This window comes from Oncorhynchus keta, chromosome 19 (genome assembly GCF_023373465.1).
Source record: "Oncorhynchus keta strain PuntledgeMale-10-30-2019 chromosome 19, Oket_V2, whole genome shotgun sequence".
Taxonomy (NCBI): domain Eukaryota; kingdom Metazoa; phylum Chordata; class Actinopteri; order Salmoniformes; family Salmonidae; genus Oncorhynchus; species Oncorhynchus keta.
The window spans coordinates 87,388,115-87,414,702 of NC_068439.1; the positions used below are offsets into that span (position 1 = coordinate 87,388,115).

Below are 26,588 nucleotides of genomic sequence, written 5' to 3' on the forward strand. Positions count from 1 at the left end.
GAAAGCTCTTAAAGGGAAGGTTAATACGCCCCACCAACATTAGACAACTATACTGAAAGCCCTTAAAGGGAAGGTTAATACGCCCCACCAACATTAGACAACGATACAGAAAGCCCTTAAAGGGATGGTTAATACGCCCCACCAACATTAGACAACTATACAGAAAGCCCTTAAAGGGAAGATTAATACGCCCCACCAACATTAGACAACTATACAGAAAGCCCTTAAAGGGAAGGTTAATACGCCCCACCAACATTAGACAACTATACAGAAAGCTCTTAAAGGGAAGGTTAATACGCCCCACCAACATTAGACAACTATACAGAAAGCTCTTAAAGGGAAGGTTAATACGCCCCACCAACATTAGACAACTATACAGAAAGCCCTTAAAGGGAAGGTTAATACGCCCCACCAACATTAGACAACTATACAGAAAGCCCTTAAAGGGAAGGTTAATACGCCCCACCAACATTAGACAACTATACAGAAAGCCCTTAAAGGGAAGGTTAATACGCCCCACCAACATTAGACAACTATACAGAAAGCCCTTAAAGGGAAGGTTAATACGCCCCACCAACATTAGACAACTATACAGAAAGCCCTTAAAGGGAAGGTTAATACGCCCCACCAACATTAGACAACTATACAGAAAGCCCTTAAAGGGAAGGTTAATACGCCCCACCAACATTAGACAACTATACAGAAAGCCCTTAAAGGGAAGGTTAATACGCCCCACCAACATTAGACAACTATACAGAAAGCCCTTAAAGGGAAGGTTAATATGCCCCACCAACATTAGACAACGATACAGAAATCCCTTAAAGGGAAGGTTAATACGCCCCACCAACATTAGACAACTATACAGAAAGCCCTTAAAGGGAAGGTTAATACGCCCCACCAACATTAGACAACTATACAGAAAGCCCTTAAAGGGAAGGTTAATATGCCCCACCAACATTAGACAACTATACAGAAAGCCCTTAAAGGGAAGGTTAATACGCCCCACCAACATTAGACAACTATACAGAAAGCCCTTAAAGGGAAGGTTAATACGCCCCACCAACATTAGACAACTATACAGAAAGCCCTTAAAGGGAAGGTTAATACGCCCCACCAACATTAGACAACGATACAGAAAGCCCTTAAAGGGAAGGTTAATACGCCCCACCAACATTAGACAACTATACAGAAAGCCCTTAAAGGGAAGGTTAATACGCCCCACCAACATTAGACAACTATACAGAAAGCCCTTAAAGGGAAGGTTAATATGCCCCACCAACATTAGACAACTATACAGAAAGCCCTTAAAGGGAAGGTTAATACGCCCCACCAACATTAGACAACTATACAGAAAGCCCTTAAAGGGAAGGTTAATACGCCCCACCAACATTAGACAACTATACAGAAAGCCCTTAAAGGGAAGGTTAATATGCCCCACCAACATTAGACAACGATACAGAAAGCCCTTAAAGGGAAGGTTAATACGCCCCACCAACATTAGACAACTATACAGAAAGCCCTTAAAGGGAAGGTTAATACGCCCCACCAACATTAGACAACTATACAGAAAGCCCTTAAAGGGAAGGTTAATACGCCCCACCAACATTAGACAACTATACAGAAAGCCCTTAAAGGGAAGGTTAATACGCCCCACCAACATTAGACAACTATACAGAAAGCCCTTAAAGGGAAGGTTAATACGCCCCACCAACATTAGACAACTATACAGAAAGCCCTTAAAGGGAAGGTTAATATGCCCCACCAACATTAGACAACGATACAGAAAGCCCTTAAAGGGAAGGTTAATACGCCCCACCAACATTAGACAACTATACAGAAAGCCCTTAAAGGGAAGGTTAATACGCCCCACCAACATTAGACAACTATACAGAAAGCCCTTAAAGGGAAGGTTAATATGCCCCACCAACATTAGACAACTATACAGAAAGCCCTTAAAGGGAAGGTTAATATGCCCCACCAACATTAGACAACTATACAGAAAGCCCTTAAAGGGAAGGTTAATATTAGACTGAACAAAACACGGGGCGCCTCCCCAGGGCGCCTCCCCAGCGCGCCTCCCCAGGGTGCCTCCCCAGGGCGCCTCCCCAGGGTGCCTCCCCAGCACGCCGTCCCAGGGCGCCTCCCCAGCGCGCCTCCCCAGGGCGCCTCCCCAGGGCGCCTCCTCAGGACGCCTCCCCAGGGCGCCTCCCCAGGGCGCCTCCCCAGGGTGCCTCCCTAGCGTGCCTCCCCAGGGCGCCTCCCCAGCGTGCCTCACCAGGTCGCCTCCCCAGGGCGCCTCCCCAGGGCGCCTCCCCAGCGCGCCTCCCCAGGGCGCCTCCCCGGGGCGCCTCCCCAGGGCGCCTCCCCAGGGCGCCTCCACGGGGCGCCTCCCCAGGGCGCCTCCCCAGCGCACCTCCCCAGGGCGCCTCCCAAGGGCGCCTCCCCAGCGCACCTCCCCGGGGCGCCTCCCCAGGGCGCCTCCCCAGCGCGCTTCCCCAGGGCGCCTCCCCAGCGTGCCTCACCAGGGCGCCTCCCCAGGGCGCCTCCCCAGCGCGCCTCCCCAGCGCGCCTCCCCAGGGCGCCTCCCCAGCGCCTCTCCTCAGGGCGCCTCCCCAGGGCGCCTCCCCAGGGCGCCTCCACGGGGCGCCTCCCAAGGGCGCCTCCCCAGCGCACCTCCCCGGGGCGCCTCCCCAGGGCGCCTCCCCGGCGCGCCCCCCTAGGGCGCCTCCCCAGGGCACCTCCCCAGGGCGCCTCCCCAGGGTGCCTCCCCAGCGCGCCGTCCCAGGGCGCCTCCCCAGCGTGCCTCACCAGGGCGCCTCCCCAGGGCGCCTCCCTGGGGCGCCTCCCCAGGGCGCCTCCCCAGGGCGCCTCCCCAGGGCGCCTCCCCAGAGCAAAATTAATTTAACAAATGAATTTAACAGACGTTATGTACCCTACGGTAGGAAAAGAAGTACTCTATGACGTTTTTCTGTAGCCCATAAACTGGAGACTGTAAACTGGAGACTGTAAACTGGAGACCGTAAACTGGAGACTGTAAACTGGAGACCGTAAACTGGAGACCGTAAACTGGAGACCGTAAACTGGAGACCGTAAACTGGAGACTGTAAACTGGAGACCGTAAACTGGAGACCGTAAACTGGAGACCGTGGACAGCAAATGGTGCTGACTTCATTTCAACAATTGTCTTCTTTTTTAAATTTGCCTTCACTACATCAGAGGACATTGTTGGAGCCTATTTCTTCCTATAAAAACTAAAATAATACCGTCACCATGCCCTTCTTATACACCTCTGTGGAAGGGCTTGGTGGATTTGATTAACACCAGGGCTCAGATTGAGTCATACCCTCTGTTAACGAAAAGGGCAAAAGATTGTTAGCTGTATATTAAATATATAAAAATGATCCAGGTAATATGAAACATTGTTTAACAATCGCCCATAAAAAAAATACGCATCTGATGCATATGAGGATATATTGATTCCTCTCCATGACCTGCTGAAGATGAGCTGCGGCCTTCGAGGAGATTAAAAATCGGACTCTGCTATTCTGTTCCTATTAATTACTTTGGTTCGAGTCCTCTGGGATCAAAGGTCACTTTAGAAAGTGCCATGCTTAGAATAATTAGGATAATATTTATATTATTTAATTACAATTACAATATAATATTATATATTAATTGAAATATTTATGATATTATTTAACTAAAGTTATAATTTAATATATGAATATTATAATAAGGTTAATGTGTGTAATATTTATTTGCAAACAGCCACCATTTGGTTGCAGACACCGTGGTTTGACATTGGGAGAATGGTAAGGAGGCCTATTTCTCAGTCTAAACTGAAACTACTTTCATTATACACTTTTCTTTGTAGATTCTTTTCAGAGCAACATTTTCTCTTTAATGTAAGCTGTTTTTCCGCAATCAGCCGCACAAATCAATATTACAAACTAATTTAATAGAGACATTGGTGGATTTTATCAGTTTAAAATATTAGGATATGGTATAGACATTAACCTCCATATTAAAGTGATTATATAACCTACTAACCAGGTGTGTTGAACATGCTGTTTCATTTGAAGCATAGGCATATGAATGGGCTGCTATTGTGTTCTATTCTGCCGACTATTGGCTGAGGAAAGAATTGGCCCGCGGCCAAACCTATTGCAGATCCCTGCTATACATACACTGTGCTAGTTTAGCAGGGAAAGGAGCGGTGTGGCAATTTTTTGTCTCGCCTGGGGCGCCAGAACGTCCAGGCCGTACATTTCACACATAGGAAGTCCCATTCTGGGAAGAAATTGTCTCCATGGGGAAATGTTGTTGCAGTGTCATGTACACATTTACTTCCTGACTTTATCGTCCCCATGGGGAAATGTTGTTGCAGTGTCATGTACACATTTACTTCCTGACTTTATCGTCCCCATGGGGAAATGTTGTTGCAGTGTCATGTACACATTTACTTCCTGACTTTATTGTCCCCATGGGGAAATGTTGTTGCAGTGTCATGTACACATTTACTTCCTGACTTTATCGTCCCCATGGGGAAATGTTGTTGCAGTGTCATGTACACATTTACTTCCTGACTTTATTGTCTCCATGGGGAAATGTTGTTGCAGTGTCATGTACACATTTACTTCCTGACTTTATTGTCCCCTTGGGGAAATGTTGTTGCAGTGTCATGTACACATTTACTTCCTGACTTTATCGTCCCCATGGGGAAATGTTGTTGCAGTGTCATGTACACATTTACTTCCTGACTTTATTGTCTCCATGGGGAAATGTTGTTGCAGTGTCATGTACACATTTACTTCCTGACTTTATCGTCTCCATGGGGAAATGTTGTTGCAGTGTCATGTACACATTTACTTCCTGACTTTATCGTCCCCATGGGGAAATGTTGTTGCAGTGTCATGTACACATTTACTTCCTGACTTCCTGACTTTATCGTCCCCATGGGGAAATGTTGTTGCAGTGTCATGTACACATTTACTTCCTGACTTTATTGTCCCAATGGGGAAATGTTGTTGCAGTGTCATGTACACATTTACTTCCTGACTTTATCGTCCCCATGGGGAAATGTTGTTGCAGTGTCATGTACACATTTACTTCCTGACTTTATCATCCCCATGGGGAAATGTTGTTGCAGTGTCATGTACACATTTACTTCCTGACTTTATCATCCCCATGGGGAAATGTTGTTGCAGTGTCATGTACACATTTACTTCCTGACTTTATCGTCCCCATGGGGAAATGTTGATGCAGTGTCATGTACACATTTACTTCCTGACTTTATTGTCTCCATGGGGAAATGTTGTTGCAGTGTCATGTACACATTTACTTCCTGACTTTATTGTCTCCATGGGGAAATGTTGTTGCAGTGTCATGTACACATTTACTTCCTGACTTTATTGTCCCCTTGGGGAAATGTTGTTGCAGTGTCATGTACACATTTACTTCCTGACTTTATTGTCCCCATGAGGAAATGTTGTTGCAGTGTCATGTACACATTTACTTCCTGACTTTATCGTCCCCATGGGGAAATGTTGATGCAGTGTCATGTACACATTTACTTCCTGACTTTATTGTCTCCATGGGGAAATGTTGTTGCAGTGTCATGTACACATTTACTTCCTGACTTTATCGTCCCCATGGGGAAATGTTGTTGCAGTGTCATGTACACATTTACTTCCTGACTTTATTGTCCCCTTGGGGAAATGTTGTTGCAGTGTCATGTACACATTTACTTCCTGACTTTATTGTCTCCATGGGGAAATGTTGTTGCAGTGTCATGTACACATTTACTTCCTGACTTTATCGTCCCCATGGGGAAATGTTGTTGCAGTGTCATGTACACATTTACTTCCTGACTTTATTGTCTCCATGGGGAAATGTTGTTGCAGTGTCATGTACACATTTACTTCCTGACTTTATCGTCCCCATGGGGAAATGTTGTTGCAGTGTCATGTACACATTTACTTCCTGACTTTATTGTCCCCTTGGGGAAATGTTGTTGCAGTGTCATGTACACATTTACTTCCTGACTTTATTGTCCCCATGAGGAAATGTTGTTGCAGTGTCATGTACACATTTACTTCCTGACTTTATCGTCCCCATGGGGAAATGTTGTTGCAGTGTCATGTACACATTTACTTCCTGACTTTATCGTCCCCATGGGGAAATGTTGTTGCAGTGTCATGTACACATTTACTTCCTGACTTTATCGTCCCCATGGGGAAATGTTGTTGCAGTGTCATGTACACATTTAAAGTGGCGTTTAAATACACAACCAAAAATTGACAATAAAACGTTCATAACAGTTACATACCAATAATAAAAAATACAAATAAGATAATAATTATAATAAATAAAGAAAAAACATGACAAAAAACAGACTAGCCTGCTGGCCTTACTGAGTCGATAGGAACATTAGCCTGCTGGCCTTATGGAGTCGATAGGAACATTAGCCTGCTGGCCTTATGGAGTCGATAGGAACATTAGCCTGCTGGCCTTACATTAGGAACAGCCTGCTGGCCTTACTGAGTCGATAGGAACATTAGCCTGCTGGCCTTACTGAGTCGATAGGAACATTAGCCTGCTGGCCTTATGGAGTCGATAGGAACATTAGCCTGCTGGCCTGCTGGCCTTAGCCTGCTGGCCTTAGTCGATAGGAACATTAGCCTGCTGGCCTTATGGAGTCGATCGAACATTCGCCTGCTGGCCTTAGGAACATAGGAACATTAGCCTGCTGGCCTTATGGAGTCGATAGGAACATTAGCCTGCTGGCCTTATGGAGTCGATAGGAACATTAGCCTGCTGGCCTTATGGAGTCGATAGGAACATTAGCCTGCTGGCCTTATGGAGTCGATAGGAACATTCGCCTGCTGGCCTTATGGAGTCGATAGGAACATTAGCCTGCTGGCCTTATGGAGTCGATAGGAACATTAGCCTGCTGGCCTTATGCAGTCGATAGGAACATTAGCCTGCTGGCCTTATGGAGTCGATAGGAACATTCGCCTGCTGGCCCTATGCAGTCGATAGGAACATTCGCCTGCTGGCCCTATGCAGTCGATAGGAACATTAGCCTGCTGGCCTTATGGAGTCGATAGGAACATTAGCCTGCTGGCCTTATGGAGTCGATAGGAACATTAGCCTGCTGGCCCTATGGAGTCGATAGGAACATTAGCCTGCTGGCCCTATGCAGTCGATAGGAACATTAGCCTGCTGGCCTTATGCAGTCGATAGGAACATTAGCCTGCTGGCCTTATGGAGTCGATAGGAACATTAGCCTGCTGGCCTTATGGAGTCGATAGGAACATTAGCCTGCTGGCCTTACGGAGTCTATAGGAACACTAGCCTGCTGGCCTTATGGAGTCGATAGGAACATTAGCCTGCTGGTCTTACTGAGTGGATAGGAACATTAGCCTGCTGGCCTTATGGAGTCGATAGGAACATTAGCCTGCTGGTCTTACTGAGTCTATAGGAACATTAGCCTGCTGGCCTTATGGAGTCGATAGGAACATTAGCCTGCTGGCCTTATGGAGTCGATAGGAACATTAGCCTGCTGGCCTTACTGAGTGGATAGGAACATTAGCCTGCTGGCCTTATGGCCTGCTGGTCGATAGGAACATTAGCCTGCTGGTCTTCGCCTGCTGGCCTTATGGAGTGGATAGGAACAGGAACATTCGCCTGCTGGCCTGTCTGGCCCTGCTGGCCTTATGGAGTCGATAGGAACATTAGCCTGCTGGCCTTATGGAGTCGATAGGAACATTAGCCTGCTGGCCTTATGGAGTCGATAGGAACATTAGCCTGCTGGCCTTATGGAGTCGATAGGAACATTAGCCTGCTGGCCCTATGCAGTCGATAGGAACATTCGCCTGCTGGCCCTATGCAGTCGATAGGAACATTAGCCTGCTGGCCTTATGGAGTCAATAGGAACATTAGCCTTTTGTTTTTCCTGCTGAAGGGTGCCCTATACCCAGAGGGGAACAGAGGCATGGAAATACTGGCAGAGGCATGGAATTAATGTCACCGTGATCCAACACAGATCAGAATTAATGTCACCGTGATCCAACACAGATCAGAATTAATGTCACCGTGATCCAACACAGATCAGAATTAATGTCACCGTGATCCAACACAGATCAGAATTAATGTCACCGTGATCCAACACAGATCAGAATTAATGTCACCGTGATCCAACACAGATCAGAATTAATGTCACCGTGATCCAACACAGATCAGAATTAATGTCACCGTGATCCAACACAGATCAGAATTAATGTCACCATGATCCAAATAAAAACCCAATTTCAAATTCAGTTTGAAACGATCTGCCTCCTAAGAAGCTCGGGCCATAATAACATAGATAAAGAGACATAGATACTGATCTAGGTAACATAGACACTGACCCCGTCCACTGCGGCCCACGAAGCGCAGGTCGTTGAAGCGAGCCACCTGGTTCTTCAGCACCCCAGATGCGTTCCGCAACTCCGCCGAGTAGTTCTCATCGTTCCCTGCCATCACCGTGACGACCGTCCCATCAGTCACCTCTCCCAATGCCACAACCTGGGAAGGATGAGGAGGAGGAGGAGGAGGAGGAGGAGGAGGAGGAGGAGGAGGAGGAGGAGGAGGATGGATTGATGAAGAGAGTGAAGGAGGCGAGAGGAGGAGGAGAACGGACTCAAATCAACTTCAGACCTAATTTTGTGAAATTCCTTGCAGGTTTTCCGGTATTGTTCAACCCTATTCAAACCACCTCAGCCATTTGATCATTACTGACACTATTAAATGGTCAGCACCCAGCTAAAATGGAAGACAAACTAGACTTACTTCCTTCTCAACACAGTCTCAGAGCATTTCCTATCATTCTGTATGTAAAGCCAAGACACTCCATTCTGTTTGATTTGTTACATTTCATATGTTATTTATTTCACTAGGTTAGCTAATATGCTAAGTAGTTAGTAGCTAAAAGTAGTAAGTGGGTTAAGAGGAGATGTTGTTAAAAGTAGTAAGCAGTTGCAAAGTTGATAAAATGGTAAAGTTGTCAATAATGAGATTTGGACATGCAATCGTTGGGTTGCAAGACATTCCTGTTTTATGGCCAACCCTAATAAACTAACAGGCAGATTCACTAAAATTAGATTAAAAAAACAGATAAAAATACACCTTATGGAACAGCAGGGATTGTGAAGAGACACAAACATATGCACAGACACATGCATACACACACACAATAACATACGCACTATACACACAATAACATACACACTATACACACAATAACATACACACTATACACACAATAACATACACACTATACACACAATAACACGCACTATAACATAACACACTACACACACAATAACATACACACTATACACACAATAACATACACACTATACACACGATAACATACACACTATACACACAATAACATACACACACACATGATAACATACACACACACACAATAACATACACACACACACAATAACATACACACTATACACACAATAACATACACACTATACACACAATAACATACACACACACATGATAACATACACACTATACACACAATAACATACACACTATACACACAATAACATACACACTATACACACGATAACATAACAATAACATACACACTATACACACAATAACATACACACTATACACACAATAACATACGCACTATACACACAATAACATACACACTATACACACAATAACATACGCACTATACACACAATAACATACACACTATACACACAATAACATACACACTATACACACGATAACATACACACTATACACACAATAACATACACACTATACACACAATAACATACACACTATACACACAATAACATACACACTATACACACAATAACATACACACTATACACACGATAACATACCCACTATACACACGATAACATACACACTATACACACAATAACATACACACTATACACACGATAACATACACACTATACACACAATAACATACACACTATACACACAATAACATACACACTATACACACGATAACATACGCACTATACACACAATAACATACACACTATACACACAATAACATACACACTATACACACAATAACATACACACTATACACACAATAACATACACACTATACACACGATAACATACCCACTATACACACGATAACATACCCACTATACACACGATAACATACACACTATACACACGATAACATACACACTATACACACGATAACATACACACTATACACACAATAACATACACACTATACACACGATAACATACGCACTATACACACAATAACATACACACTATACACACAATAACATACATACTATACACACAATAACATACACACTATACACACGATAACATACGCACTATACACACGATAACATACACACTATATACACGATAACATACACACTATACACACGATAACATACACACTATACACACAATAACATACACACTATACACACAATAACATACACACTATACACACGATAACATACGCACTATACACACGATAACATACACACTATACACACAATAACATACGCACTATACACACAATAACATACACACTATACACACAATAACATACACACTATACACACGATAACATACACACTATACACACAATAACATATGCACTATACACACAATAACATACACACTATACACACAATAACATACACACTATACACACAATAACATACACACTATACACACGATAACATACACACTATACATGCATGTACACATGGATTCTGGTTGAAGATATGTGGTAGTAGAGTAGAGGCCAGAGGGCACACACTTAATACCCTCATAGCCTGGTTCCACTCTAGGATGCTTCCTAGGTTTTGGCCTTTCTAGGGAGTTTTTCCAAGCCACCGTGCTTCTACACCTGCATTGCTTGCTGGATTGATGGCAGCATTCGCGTGAAACTGAAAGCGCGAACCACTGCTTTTAATCAGGGCAAGGTGTCTGGTAACATGACCGAATACAAACAGTGCAGCTATTCCCTCCGCAAGGCTATCAAACAAGCTAAGCGTCAGTACAGAGACAAAGTAGAATCTCAATTCAATCTACAGTCAATCACGGACTACAGGAAGAAATCCAGCCCAGTCACGGACCAGGATGTCTTGCTCCCAGGCAGACTAAATAACTTTTTTGCCCGCTTTGAGGACAATACAGTGCCACTGACACGGCCTGCAACGAAAGCATGCGGGCTCTCCTTCACTGCAGTCGAGGTGAGTAAGACATTTAAACGTGTTAACCCTCGCAAGGCTGCAGGCCCAGACGGCATCCCCAGCCGCGCCCTCAGAGCATGCGCAGACCAGCTGGCCGGTGTGTTTACAGACATATTCAATCAATCCCTATACCAGTCTGCTGTTCCCACATGCTTCAAGAGGGCCACCATTGTTCCTGTTCCCAAGAAAGCTAAGGTAACTGAGCTAAATGACTACCGCCCCGTAGCACTCACTTCCGTCATCATGAAGTGCTTTGAGAGACTAGTCAAGGACCATATCACCTCCACCCTACCTGACACCCTAGACCCACTCCAATTTGCTTACCGCCCAAATAGGTCCACAGACGATGCTATATCAACCACACTGCACACTGCCCTAACCCATCTGGACAAGAGGAATACCTATGTGAGAATGCTGTTCATCGACTACAGCTCGGCATTCAACACCATAGTACCCTCCAAGCTCTTCATCAAGCTCGAGACCCTGGGTCTCGACCCCGCCCTGTGCAACTGGGTACTGGACTTCCTGACGGGCCGCCCCCAGGTGGTGAGGGTAGGCAACAACATCTCCACCCCGCTGATCCTCAACACTGGGGCCCCACAAGGGTGCATTCTGAGCCCTCTCCTGTACTCCCTGTTCACCCACGACTGCGTGGCCACGCACGCCTCCAACTCAATCATCAAGTTTGCGGACGACACAACAGTGGTATGTTTGATTACCAACAACGACGAGACGTCCTACAGGGAGGAGGTGAGGGCCCTCGGAGTGTGGTGTCAGGAAAATAACCTCACACTCAACGTCAACAAAACTAAGGAGATGATTGTGGACTTCAGGAAACAGCAGAGGGAACAACCCCCTATCCACATCGATGGAACAGTAGTGGAGAGGGTACCAAGTTTTAAGTTCCTCGGCATACACATCACAGACAAACTGAATTGGTCCACTCACACTGACAGCGTCGTGAAGAAGGCGCAGCAGCGCCTCTTCAACCTCAGGAGGCTGAAGAAATTCGGCTTGTCACCAAAAGCACTCACAAACTTCTACAGATGCACAATCGAGAGCATCCTGGCGGGCTGTATCACCGCCTGGTATGGCAACTGCTCCGCCCTCAACCGTAAGGCTCTCCAGAGGGTAGTGAGGTCTGCACAACGCATCACCGGGGGCAAACTACCTGCCCTCCAGGACACCTACACCACCCGATGTTACAGGAAGGCCATAAAGATCATCAAGGACATTAACCACCCGAGCCACTGCCTGTTCACCCCGCTATCATCCAGAAGGCGAGGTCAGTACAGGTGCATCAAAGCTGGGACCGAGAGACTGAAAAACAGCTTCTATCTCAAGGCCATCAGACTGTTAAACAGCCACCACTAACATTGAGTGGCCGCTGCCAACACACTGACACTGACTCAACTCCAGCCACTTTAATAATGGGAATTGATGGGAAATTATGTAAATATATCACTAGCCACTTTAAACAATGCTACCTTATATAATGTTACTTACCCTACATTATTCATCTCATATTTATACGTATATACTGTACTCTATATCATCTACTGCATCCTTATGTAATACATGTATCACTAGCCACTTTAAACTATGCCACTTTGTTTACATACTCATCTCATATGTATATACTGTACTCGATACCATCTACTGTATCTTGCCTATGCTGCTCTGTACCATCACTCATTCATATATCCTTATGTACATATTCTTTATCTCCTTACACTGTGTATAAGACAGTAGTTTTGGAATTGTTAGTTAGATTACTTGTTGGTTATTACTGCATTGTCGGAACTAGAAGCACAAGCATTTCGCTACACTCGCATTAACATCTGCTAACCATGTGTATGTGACAAATACAATTTGATTTGATTCGATTTGTTTGGGGTTTTAGGCTGGGTTCTGTACAGCACTTTGATATATCAGCTGATGTAAGAAGGGCTAAATAAATACATTTTAATATGTTGTGAAATCTGTTATGAATGTATGGTAATGTTATATGTGTAACCGCCTTAATGTTGCTGGACCCCAGGAAGAGTAGCTGCTGCAGGAACTAATGGGGATCCATAATAAACCCCAGGAAGAATAGCTGCTGCCTTGGCAGGAACTAATGGGGATCCATAATAAACGCCAGGAAGAGTAGCTGCTGCCTTGGCAGGAACTAATGGGGATCCATAATAAACCCCAGGAAGAATAGCTGCTGCAGGAACTAATGGGGATCCATAATAAACCCCAGGAAGAGTAGCTGCTGCCTTGGCAGGAACTAATGGGGATCCATAATAAACCACAGGAAGAGTAGCTGCTGCCTTGGCAGGAACTAATGGGGATCCAAAATAAACGCCAGGAAGAGTAGCTGCTGCCTTGACAGGAACTAATGGGGATCCATAATAAACCCCAGGAAGAGTAGCTGCTGCCTTGATAGGAACTAATGGGGATCCATAATAAACCCCAGGAAGAGTAGCTGCTGCCTTGGCAGGAACTAATGGGGATCCATAATAAACCCCAGGAAGAGTAGCTGCTGCCTTGACAGGAACTAATGGGGATCCATAATAAACCCCAGGAAGAGTAGCTGCTGCCTTGATAGGAACTAATGGGGATCCATAATAAACCACAGGAAGAGTAGCTGCTGCAGGAACTAATGGGGATCCATAATAAATGCCAGGAAGAGTAGCTGCTGCCTTGGCAGGAAGTAATGGGGATCCATAATAAACCCCAGGAAGAGTAGCTGCTGCATTGACAGGAACTAATGGGGATCCATAATAAACCCCAGGAAGAGTAACTGCTGCCTTGACAGGAACTAATGGGGATCCATAATAAACCCCAGGAAGAGTAGCTGCTGCCTTGGCAGGAACTAATGGGGATCCATAACAAACCCCAGGAAGAGTAGCTGCTGCCTTGACAGGAACTAATGGGGATCCATAATAAACCCCAGGAAGAGTAGCTGATGCCTTGACAGGAACTAATGGGGATCCATAATAAACCCCAGGAAGAGTAGCTGCTGCCTTGGCAGGAACTAATGGGGATCCATAATAAACCCCAGGAAGAGTAGCTGCTGCCTTGGCAGGAACTAATGGGGATCCATAACAAACCCCAGGAAGAGTAGCTGCTGCCTTGGCAGGAACTAATGGGGATCCATAATAAACCCCAGGAAGAGTAGCTGCTGCCTTGGCAGGAACTAATGGGGATCCATAATAAACCCCAGGAAGAGTAGCTGCTGCCTTGACAGGAACTAATGGGGATCCATAATAAACCCCAGGAAGAGTAACTGCTGCCTTGACAGGAACTAATGGGGATCCATAATAAACCCCAGGAAGAGTAGCTGCTGCCTTGGCAGGAACTAATGGGGATCCATAACAAACCCCAGGAAGAGTAGCTGCTGCCTTGGCAGGAACTATGACCATGTGTTATATATTTCCATGTGTTATATATTTCCCTGTGTTATATATTTCCATGTGTTATATATTTCCATGTGTTATATATTTCCATGTGTTATATATTTCCCTGTGTTATATATTTCCCTGTGTTATATATTTCCATGTGTTATATATTTCCATGTGTTATATATTTCCCTGTGTTATATATTTCCATGTGTTATATATTTCCCTGTGTTATATATTTCCCTGTGTTATATATTTCCCTTTGTTATATATTTCCATGTGTTATATATTTCCCTGTGTTATATATTTCCATAATATCATGTGTTATATATTTCCATGTGTTATATATTTCCCTGTGTTATATATTTCCCTGTGTTATATATTTCCCTGTGTTATATATTTCCCTGTGTTATATATTTCCATGTGTTATATATTTCCCTGTGTTATATATTTCCATGTGTTATATATTTCCCTGTGTTATATATTTCCCTGTGTTATATATTTCCATAATATCATGTGTTATATATTTCCCTGTGTTATATATTTCCCTGTGTTATATATTTCCCTGTGTTATATATTTCCATGTGTTATATATTTCCCTGTGTTATATATTTCCATGTGTTATATATTTCCCTGTGTTATATATTTCCCTGTGTTATATATTTCCATAATATCATGTGTTATATATTTCCATGTGTAACGCTCGTCGTGGGTGGAAGAAGAGGAGGACCAATGTGCAGCGTGGTTAGTGTCCATATTATTTTAATAAGAATACTGAACACTGAACAAAATCAATAAAACGACAAAACGAACATTCCTGTACGGTGAAGCAAAACACAGAACAGAAAATAAACACAAAACACAGGTGGGAAAAGGCTCCCTAAGTATGAGTCTCAATCAGAGACAACTAACGACACCTGCCTCTGATTGAGAACCATACCAGGCCAAACACAAAACCGCAACATAGAAAAAGGAACATAGACAACCCACCCAACTCACGCCCTGACCATACTAAAACAAAGACATAACAAAAGAACTAAGGTCAGAATGTGACACCATTAGACCGTGTGTTATATATTTCCATAAGACCATGTGTAATATATTTCCATAATTCCATGTGTTATATATTTCCATTAGACCATGTGTAATATATTTCCATTAGACCGTGTGTTATATATTTCCATTAGACCATGTGTTATATATTTCCATTAGACCATGTGTAATATATTTCCATTAGACCATGTGTTATATATTTCCATTAGACCATGTGTTATATATTTCCATTAGACCATGTGTTATATATTTCCATTAGACCATGTGTTATATATTTCCATTAGACCATGTGTTATATATTTCCATGTGTTATATATTTCCATTAGACCGTGTGTTATATATTTCCATTAGACCGTGTGTTATATATTTCCATGTGTTATATATTTCCATTAGACCATGTGTAATATATTTCCATTAGACCATGTGTTATATATTTCCATGTGTTATATATTTCCATAAGACCATGTGTTATATATTTCCATTAGACCATGTGTTATATATTTCCATTAGACCATGTGTTATATATTTCCATAAGACCATGTGTTATATATTTCCATGTGTTATATATTTCCATTAGACCATGTGTTATATATTTCCATTAGGCCATGTGTTATATATTTCCATAAGACCATGTGTTATATATTTCCATTAGACCATGTGTTATATATTTCCATTAGACCATGTGTTATATATTTCCATTAGACCATGTGTTATATATTTCCATGTGTTATATATTTCCATTAGACCATGTGTTATATATTTCCATTAGACCGTGTGTTATATATTTCCATGTGTTATATATTTCCATTAGACCATGTGTAATATATTTCCATTAGACCATGTGTTATATATTTCCATGTGTTATATATTTCCATAAGACCATGTGTTATATATTTCCATTAGACCATGTGTTATATATTTCCATTAGACCATGTGTTATATATTTCCATAAGACCATGTGTTATATATTTCCATGTGTTATATATTTCCATTAGACCATGTGTTATATATTTCCATTAGGCCATGTGTTATATATTTCCATAAGACCATGTGTTATATATTTCCATAAGACCATGTGTTATATATTTCCATAAGACCATGTGTTATATATTTCCATTAGACCATGTGTTATATATTTCCATTAGACCATGTGTTATATATTTCCATTAGACCATGTGTTATATATTTCCATTAGACCATGTGTTATATATTTCCATTAGACCATGTGTTATATATTTCCATAAGACCATGTGTTATATATTTCCATTAGACCATGTGTTATATATTTCCATTAGACCATGTGTTATATATTTCCATAATTCCATGTGTTATATATTTCCATAATTCCATGTGTTATATATTTCCATAAGACCATGTGTTATATATTTCCATGTGTTATATATTTCCATTAGACCGTGTGTTATATATTTCCATAATTCCATGTGTTATATATTTCCATTAGACCATGTGTTATATATTTCCATGTGTTATATATTTCCATTAGACCGTGTGTTATATATTTCCATGTGTTATATATTTCCATTAGACCATGTGTTATATATTTCCATGTGTTATATATTTCCATTAGACCGTGTGTTATATATTTCCATGTGTTATATAATTCCATGTGTTATATATTTCCATTAATTCCATGTGTTATATATTTCCATTAGACCATGTGTTATATATTTCCATGTGTTTATATATTTCCATTAGACCATGTGTTATATATTTCCATGTGTTATATAATTCCATGTGTTATATATTTCCATAAGACCATGTGTTATATATTTCCATGTGTTATATATTTCCATTAGACCATGTGTTATATATTTCCATTAGACCGTGTGTTATATATTTCCATGTGTTATATAATTCCATGTGTTATATATTTCCATTAGACCGTGTGTTATATATTTCCATGTGTTATATAATTCCATGTGTTATATATTTCCATAATTCCATGTGTTATATATTTCCATTAGACCATGTGTTATATATTTCCATGTGTTATATATTTCCATTAGACCATGTGTTATATATTTCCATGTGTTATATATTTCCATTAGACCATGTGTTATATATTTCCATTAGACCGTGTGTTATATATTTCCATGTGTTATATAATTCCATGTGTTATATATTTCCATTAGACCGTGTGTTATATATTTCCATGTGTTATATAATTCCATGTGTTATATATTTCCATAATTCCATGTGTTATATATTTCCATTAGACCATGTGTTATATATTTCCATAATTCCATGTGTTATATATTTCCATAATTCCATGTGTTATATAATTCCATGTGTTATATATTTCCATTAGACCATGTGTTATATATTTCCATTAGACCATGTGTTATATATTTCCATAATTCCATGTGTTATATATTTCCATAATTCCATGTGTTATATATGTCCATAATTCCATGTGTTATATATTTCCATAATTCCATGTGTTATATATTTCCATAATTCCATGTGTTATATATTTCCATGTGTTTTATATTTCCATGTGTTATATATTTCCATAATTCCATGTGTTATATATTTCCATTAGACCATGTGTTATATATTTCCATAATTCCATGTGTTATATATTTCCATAAGACCATGTGTTATATATTTCCATTAGACCATGTGTAATATATTTCCATTAGACCATGTGTTATATATTTCCATGTGTTATATATTTCCATTAGACCATGTGTTATATATTTCCATGTGTTATATATTTCCATTAGACCATGTGTTATATATTTCCATGTGTTATATATTTCCATTAGACCATGTGTAATATATTTCCATGTGTTATATATTTCCATTAGACCGTGTGTTATATATTTCCATTAGACCATGTGTTATATATTTCCATTAGACCATGTGTTATATATTTCCATTAGACCATGTGTTATATATTTCCATTAGACCATGTGTTATATATTTCCATTAGACCATGTGTTATATATTTCCATTAGACCATGTGTTATATATTTCCATTAGACCATGTGTTATATATTTCCATAAGACCATGTGTTATATATTTCCATAAGACCATGTGTTATATATTTCCATTAGACCATGTGTTATATATTTCCATTAGACCATGTGTTATATATTTCCATGTGTTATATATTTCCATTAGACCATGTGTTATATATTTCCATGTGTAATATATTTCCATTAGACCATGTGTTCTATATTTCCATTAGACCATGTGTTATATATTTCCATTAGACCATGTGTTATATATTTCCATTAGACCATGTGTTATATATTTCCATTAGACCATGTGTTATATATTTCCATTAGACCATGTGTTATATATTTCCATTAGACCATGTGTTATATATTTCCATTAGACCATGTGTTATATATTTCCATTAGACCGTGTGTTATATATTTCCATTAGACCGTGTGTTATATATTTCCATGTGTTATATATTTCCATTAGACCATGTGTTATATATTTCCATTAGACCATGTGTTATATATTTCCATTAGACCATGTGTTATATATTTCCATTAGACCATGTGTTATATATTTCCATGTGTTCTATATTTCCATTAGACCATGTGTTCTATATTTCCATTAGACCATGTGTTATATATTTCCATGTGTTATATATTTCCATTAGACCATGTGTTATATATTTCCATTAGACCATGTGTTATATATTTCCATGTGTTATATATTTCCATTAGACCATGTGTTATATATTTCCATTAGACCATGTGTTATATATTTCCATGTGTTATATATTTCCATTAGACCATGTGTTATATATTTCCATGTGTTATATATTTCCATAAGACCATGTGTTATATATTTCCATTAGACCATGTGTTATATATTTCCATTAGACCGTGTGTTATATATTTCCATTAGACCGTGTGTTATATATTTCCATGTGTAATATATTTCCATTAGACCATGTGTTATATATTTCCATGTGTTATATATTTCCATAAGACCATGTGTTATATATTTCCATTAGACCGTGTGTTATATATTTCCATTAGACCGTGTGTTATATATTTCCATTAGACCATGTGTTATATATTTCCATAAGACCATGTGTTATATATTTCCATGTGTTATATATTTCCATTAGACCATGTGTTATATATTTCCATTAGACCATGTGTTATATATTTCCATTAGACCGTATTTGTTATATATTTCCATTAGACCGTGTGTTATATATTTCCATGTGTAATATATTTCCATTAGACCATGTGTTATATATTTCCATTAGACCATGTGTTATATATTTCCATAAGACCATGTGTTATATATTTCCATTAGACCATGTGTTATATATTTCCATAAGACCATGTGTTATATATTTCCATTAGACCGTGTGTTATATATTTCCATTAGACCGTGTGTTATATATTTCCATGTGTTATATATTTCCATTAGACCATGTGTTATATATTTCCATTAGACCATGTGTTATATATTTCCATTAGACCATGTGTTATATATTTCCATAAGACCATGTGTTATATATTTCCACGAGGACCTGAACTTCGTAGAAATAAGTTGCTGCGGCTGAGACCTTCTCACTAAAAACGTATTCCTGAGGTTCAGTTCTAGAAATATGAATCCCCAAAAAATGATGTTAATTTACTGTGAGAAAATTCAGAATCTCTTAAAAACACAAGACATGTAAGTGAATCCATTCTGTAGAGGGAGAGAGTCATTCCTTTATCGTGTTGAGTCCCCAGATAGCTGGAGGACAGATCCTTTATCTGACACCATGACTACAGCTTAACACGTTGCATATCAACGGTGGAACTACAACTAAACAACTCCGTGTAATAACACGAGAAGTGGTCCAATTAGAACGTAGAGTACCAACACTACAAAGGTTTATTAGAAACACCTAATGATTGGGTAGTATGACAGGGCCGTAAGATCTCTGTAATAACACTTAATATATATATTTAATATACAGATTTAATATACAGATTAGATTCATCTTCTGTCAGTTTTAATTATATTAGTATTATATTGAAAGGCCTTTATTGAACAGCGTTCAGCGGTTGCGGATATCGGCATTTGATTGCCGTTATCAATATGTCAAAAGGAAAAAATATAAACACATAAGCACAATAAAATAAATTAAAAATGTACACATCAAAAATCAACTATGAATTGTTTTAATGGAAGGTAATAGAACTGGTGCTCCCTGCCATGTCTGTGATGCATTAGGCCTACAAATCAACATCCATATTAATTTATATAACTTTCCAACCAATAGATGACGTTTTAGAATTGCGAGGGAAAACATATAGGTCTTCTATCAAACGTATGGTTTATTTAGTGTCGGCGACTGGTAATATTATGGAAGCTACATGCATTTCATGGTGTCGAATTACATTACAATTAAGAGTAACAACATGTAATAGAACAATGGTCAAATGTCCCCCATTTTCTAAGTTAATTTGAATAGAGAGCAATATAATTATTTCAACAAGTACAATTAGGAAATAATATCTAATGGCGGTGAGAGACACGACGGCATGATTCTAATGTCCCCTCCACCAGCCTGTCTGTCCGTCTGTCTCCCATACAGAGACAATAACAGAGATGTGTCATATGAATTAAGGTTTCCAACATGTTAATGAAACGTATCCGTCATGTTTTTGTTCTGCGCCTCTCTGCTCCCAATTATAAACTTTAAACAAATCACATGCTCTGTTAATTATATATCCTGAAAGACGCACGGTACGTCTTTATGTCTCTAACTCTAATTTGCTGAAATACTACAACGGTAAATTGTGCAGACCTGCTATAGACAAAAATTCTGGCAGAAACGGAAATTCAAGCTCATAATTTGTAATGCGCATTTAAGGGCAGTGTAATAATATTTTATACAAATATAAATACACGTGTTTGACCCAAACGCCAAGAGGAATTCAGTCAGACCTTTTCTCTCAATATTCAATAGAACGAATACAGCTGCCTAAAGAAAGTGTTCTATTCATTACAACGTATACAGTACTAGAAGAGAGTGGTATTTACTTTGAAGGCGACGGGCAGCGTCTTGTTGCAGCGCCAGTGAGAGGGCAGGACAGAGCAGAGGAAGTTGGGGCTGTCAGTCCGGACCAGCTCGGCCGGGTGGTCCGCTATGATCTCTGCCATGCTGCGGTTCTCCTGCAGGCGCAGCCTTGGCACCGTGCTGTCCTGCTGACCGGTCCCGGACGGCGTGTTGAGCTCGTTCATCTTGGCCGGGAGCGGCTGGAGGCTACTGGACGGCGGGCTAAACCTCCGCGTGGCACTGGGATCTACGGGAATGCGCATCACAACAGACTATGGGTTAGCAGACAGCCAGCGAGCACGGGAAAGAGTCAAGACCACCAAGCCAGTTCTCCTCTGCTCTCCTGTCCCCTCCACCGGACTGACTCTGTCTGTTTGCTCCGCTCTGTTCGGCACGGATAGTGAGCTTCAGCTCTCCTGCCAACGGAAAATGGGACTCGCTTCTCTCAGCGCGCTGAGTTGCTAAACTTCTCTCCACTACAGACTTCGGTTGGATAGGAGGGCGCCTCCGAACCTCAAAATAAAACCGTCTGCAGCTGGAAAACCACGTCTGACTGAACGCGCAAGGGGGATTTTTGATGACAAGGTCTTAGGAAATGTTCTTGTCAGTGTCCGTGTCAAAACACCAGACCGAATTCTTCGTGTGAAATTATATAAGCCCGATTAAAATTCAAGCAATCTATCATTACAAAAATAAACAAAACTGCGACAATAATCCTCCCAGATGTTTTCTACATTAAAAGTATTTCATTTCTGTAAAAGTCAGGCCAAGACTTCAGTTGCTTCACTTGGGCCGTTGTGACAAATTGAAAGCATCGAGCCTGCAGGCTATTTGACGTACAGAACCCATTCAAAGGCACGAGAATAAAGGTATGAAAACTGCTTTGAACAATCATCTACACCAGTAGTCACCAACCTATTCTGAGTCCAAAAGCAAGCCAAGATCTACAGTTCATATGTTTTCTTTAAACCATGACTTAAAAACACAAACGTATGCAACATTAACCTACTAGAAATGATGTTTATAAAATAAGCTATAGGTCCAAAATATATTGGCAGTAGTTGAATTGCACTGCCAATGTTGTTGTTTTCAGAACATTTTGAAAATATGTTTAAAAAAAATGTTGGTATATGATCACACACTATTAGGGCTCCCGAGTGGCGTAGAGGTCTAAGACACTGCATCTCATTGCTAGAGGTATCACTACAGACACTGGTTCGATTTCAAACTGTATCACAACCGGCTGTTGATTGGGAGACAATCAATTGCGCACAATTGGCCCGGCGTTGTCCGGGTTAGGCCGTCAGTGTAAATAAGAATTTGTATTTAAATGACTTGCCTAGCTAAATGAATACATGTATTGTGAGGCACAGCTGAGTGAGCATAATAAATAGCTTTTTATTGGACTGGTGGCCTGCATCTGATGGCCGGTCTGATGAGAGGGAGGGAGGGAGGGAGGGCAGAAGTGATGCTGCGTTTAGATGGTAGGAGGTAGATCCGGCAAACCGGATGTCATTGTTTTCAATGTGAGCACGGCCGTAAATACCGTTGAGCCTGGTTGTGAATGCAGTCACCCGCCGAGACGGGACTTGTAGCCAGAGTTCAAATATTTCAACTTTTGCTGCGTTGTTTTCTACCAGATGTTGATTTGCTCTGTTTGTTTACTGAAATGCCCATGTCAACACATACAATCCTGCTGGCTTCCTTTTGCCCTCACGGTGTTTCTTACTTTCCTGTCCCGCTAAACCGACAGGTATGACGTTTTTGCGCCTTTCACCCGACTCGCCGTAACTCTGCCCCCCTGCTGAGAAAAGGGGACACAGTCTTCCAGCTGATGGTGAAACTCAAGTGGCACTGCTTCCTCGTCCACCAATTACATTCCTATGACCAGAGAAAGTGAAATATCCCTCGATATTAAAATGTATGAGAAATAGAATTTGGACAAATTCAAGAGACAGAGGGAAATGTAAATTCCATCTCTCCTCCAAAATACGCAATATCATCGTTGCTATATTCAACTCCCTATCAATATTCATGCCATAATACAGACGTTGTATTATGGTCATGATTTGAGAAGTATGACTGTTTGAATGAACAGGCACCCGTTGACTCCATTTCATAACGTTCCATGGATCTTTACTCAGTACAGATTTAGGCTGGTATAATCTACAGGTCTCTATCACTGTCTAACTCATTCTCTCTCTGTCTCTCTCTCTCTCTCTCACACACACACACACACACACACACACACACACACACACACACACACACACACACACACACACACACACACACACACACACACACACACACACACACACACACACACACACACACACACACACACACACACACACACACACACACACACACACACACACACACCTGCTTGTGCTGGGTCAGTTAGTCTCAGGACAGCTGGGTGTAGTGAGGACTCGCCAAACCTTGTTGCTTTGTTCTAAAATGCTCAGTTGGCATTTTGTGTTAACAAGGCATTCTGTCTCAGTGTGTTTTCCCATGGATGGCAGAGTAGGAAACTAACATGGTGCAGATATATTTACATTTCACCCTGAGTATAAGACTGGTTCATTAATAATTTTCAGATTTTCTTGAATGTTTAGGAACTTTGTTCAAGGTCTTCATATTCTAAGTGTTCCAAAAGAAGGCGATCTATAATGTGAATGGGTTGAGCATATGTATTTATATGATCTGCTCTTGTCTCTAATATGTTCTGGGGGGTTGTGGGTAGTGTTGTCTTACATCCTCCTGTATGTTCTGGGGGGTTGTGGGTAGTGTTGTCTTACATCCTCCTGTATGTACTGGGGGGTTGTGGGTAGTGCAGTCTTACCACATTACTTTACATAACTTTACCATCTCTGCGTCCTTGTAAATACATGCATTATAGATGTTGAACTTTTTGTGAGAGTTGTGAATTTCAGACAGAATATTAGGGGTTAATTTCAGACAGAATATTAGGGGTTAATTTCAGACTGAATGTTAGGGGTTAATTTCAGACAGAATCTTAGTGTTAATTTCAGACAGAATATTAGGGAATAATTACAGACAGAAAATTAGCAGTTAATTTCAGACAGAATGTTAGGGGTTAATTTCAGACAGAATATTAGAGGTTAATTTCAGACAGAATATTAGGGGTTAATTTCAGACAGAATATTAGGGGTTAATTTCAGACAGAATAATAGGGGTTAATTTCAGACAGAATCTTAGTGTTAATTTCAGACAGAATATTAGGGAATAATTACAGACAGAAAATTAGCAGTTAATTTCAGACAGAATGTTAGGGGTTAATTTCAGACAGAATATTAGAGGTTAATTTCAGACAGAATATTAATTTCAGACAGAATATTAGGGGTTAATTTCAGACAGAATATTAGGTGTTCATTTCAGACAGAATATTAGGGGTTAATTTCAGACAGAATAATAGGGGTTAATTTCAGACAGAATGTTAGGGGTTAATTTCAGACAGAATGTTAGGGGTTAATTTCAGACAAAATATTAGGTGTTCATTTCAGACAGAATATTAGGGGTTAATTTCAGACAGAATGTTAGGGGTTAATTTCAGACAGAATGTTAGGGGTTAATTTCAGACAGAATATTAGGGGTTAATTTCAGACAGAATATTAGGTGTTAATTTCAGACAGAATATTAGGGGTTAATTTCAGACAGAATGTTAGGGGTTAATTTCAGACAGAATGTTAGGGGTTAATTTCAGACAGAATGTCAGGGGTTAATTTCAGACAGAATGTTAGGGGTTAATTTCAGACAGAATATTAGGGGTTAATTTCAGACAGAATGTTAGGGGTTAATTTCAGACAGAATATTAGGGGTTAATTTCAGACAGAATGTTAGGGGTTAATTTCAGACAGAATGTTAGGGGTTAATTTCAGACAGAATGTCAGGGGTTAATTTCAGACAGAATGTTAGGGGTTAATTTCAGACAGAATGTTAGGGGTTAATTTCAGACAGAATGTTAGGGGTTAATTTCAGACAGAATGTCAGGGGTTAATTTCAGACAGAATGTTAGGGGTTAATTTCAGACAGAATGTTAGGGGTTAATTTCAGACAGAATGTTAGGGGTTAATTTCAGACAGAATATTAGGGGTTAATTTCAGACAGAATATTAGGGGTTAATTTCAGACAGAATATTAGGGGTTAATTTCAGACAGAATGTTAGGGGTTAATTTCAGACAGAATATTTTTATAGTGTTTTTTTTACCAATGAGTTCAATATTTTAAAAATCCTGATGTAAAAAACTGTGTAAAAAACTTTCCAAAGCGAACTTAGCCCTGACCCTGTCCCAGACCTGTCCCTGTCCCAGCCCTGTCCCTGTCCCAGCATTAACCCCATCCCTCTCCCTGTCCCAGCCCTGTCCCCCTGTCCCTGTCCCAGCCCTGTCCCTGTCCCAGACCTTCCCCTGCCCCTGTCCCAGCCCTGTCCCTGTCCCTGTCCCAGCCCTGTCCCTGTCCCAGCCCTGTCCCTGTCCCAGACCTATCCCTGTCCCAGCATTACCCCCAGTCCTGTCCATGTTTCGGTCCCAGCATTAAACCCAGCCCTGTCCCTGTCCCAGCATTATCCCCCGCCATTTCCCAGTCCCAGCATTACCCCCAGTCATGTCCATATGCCTGTCCCAGCATTACCCCCAGTCATGTCCCTGTCCCTGTCCCAGTCCCAGCATTATCCCACATCCCTGTCCCAGCATTACCCACAGTCATGTCCCTGTCCCAGTCCCAGCATTATCCCATATCACTGTCCCAGCATTACCCCCAGTCCTGTCCCAGTCCCAGCATGATCC

The 26,588-nt window shown here is 40.8% G+C and overlaps 1 protein-coding gene across 1 annotated transcript in view; it reads right to left on the reverse strand.

Annotated features, from left to right (window-relative positions):
- Window positions 1-22,735, reverse strand: part of LOC118383487 (runt-related transcription factor 2-like) — a 123,392-nt gene extending 100,657 nt beyond the window's left edge. The window contains exons 1-2 of the mRNA XM_052471744.1: window positions 21,762-22,735; window positions 8,412-8,568 (exon numbers count right to left, since the gene is read on the reverse strand). Of these exons, the coding sequence (XP_052327704.1) occupies window positions 8,412-8,568; window positions 21,762-22,040 (436 nt within the window). The 5' untranslated portion in view covers window positions 22,041-22,735. The remainder of the gene's footprint in view (window positions 1-8,411; window positions 8,569-21,761) is intronic.
- Between the last annotated feature and the right edge of the window lie 3,853 nt (window positions 22,736-26,588).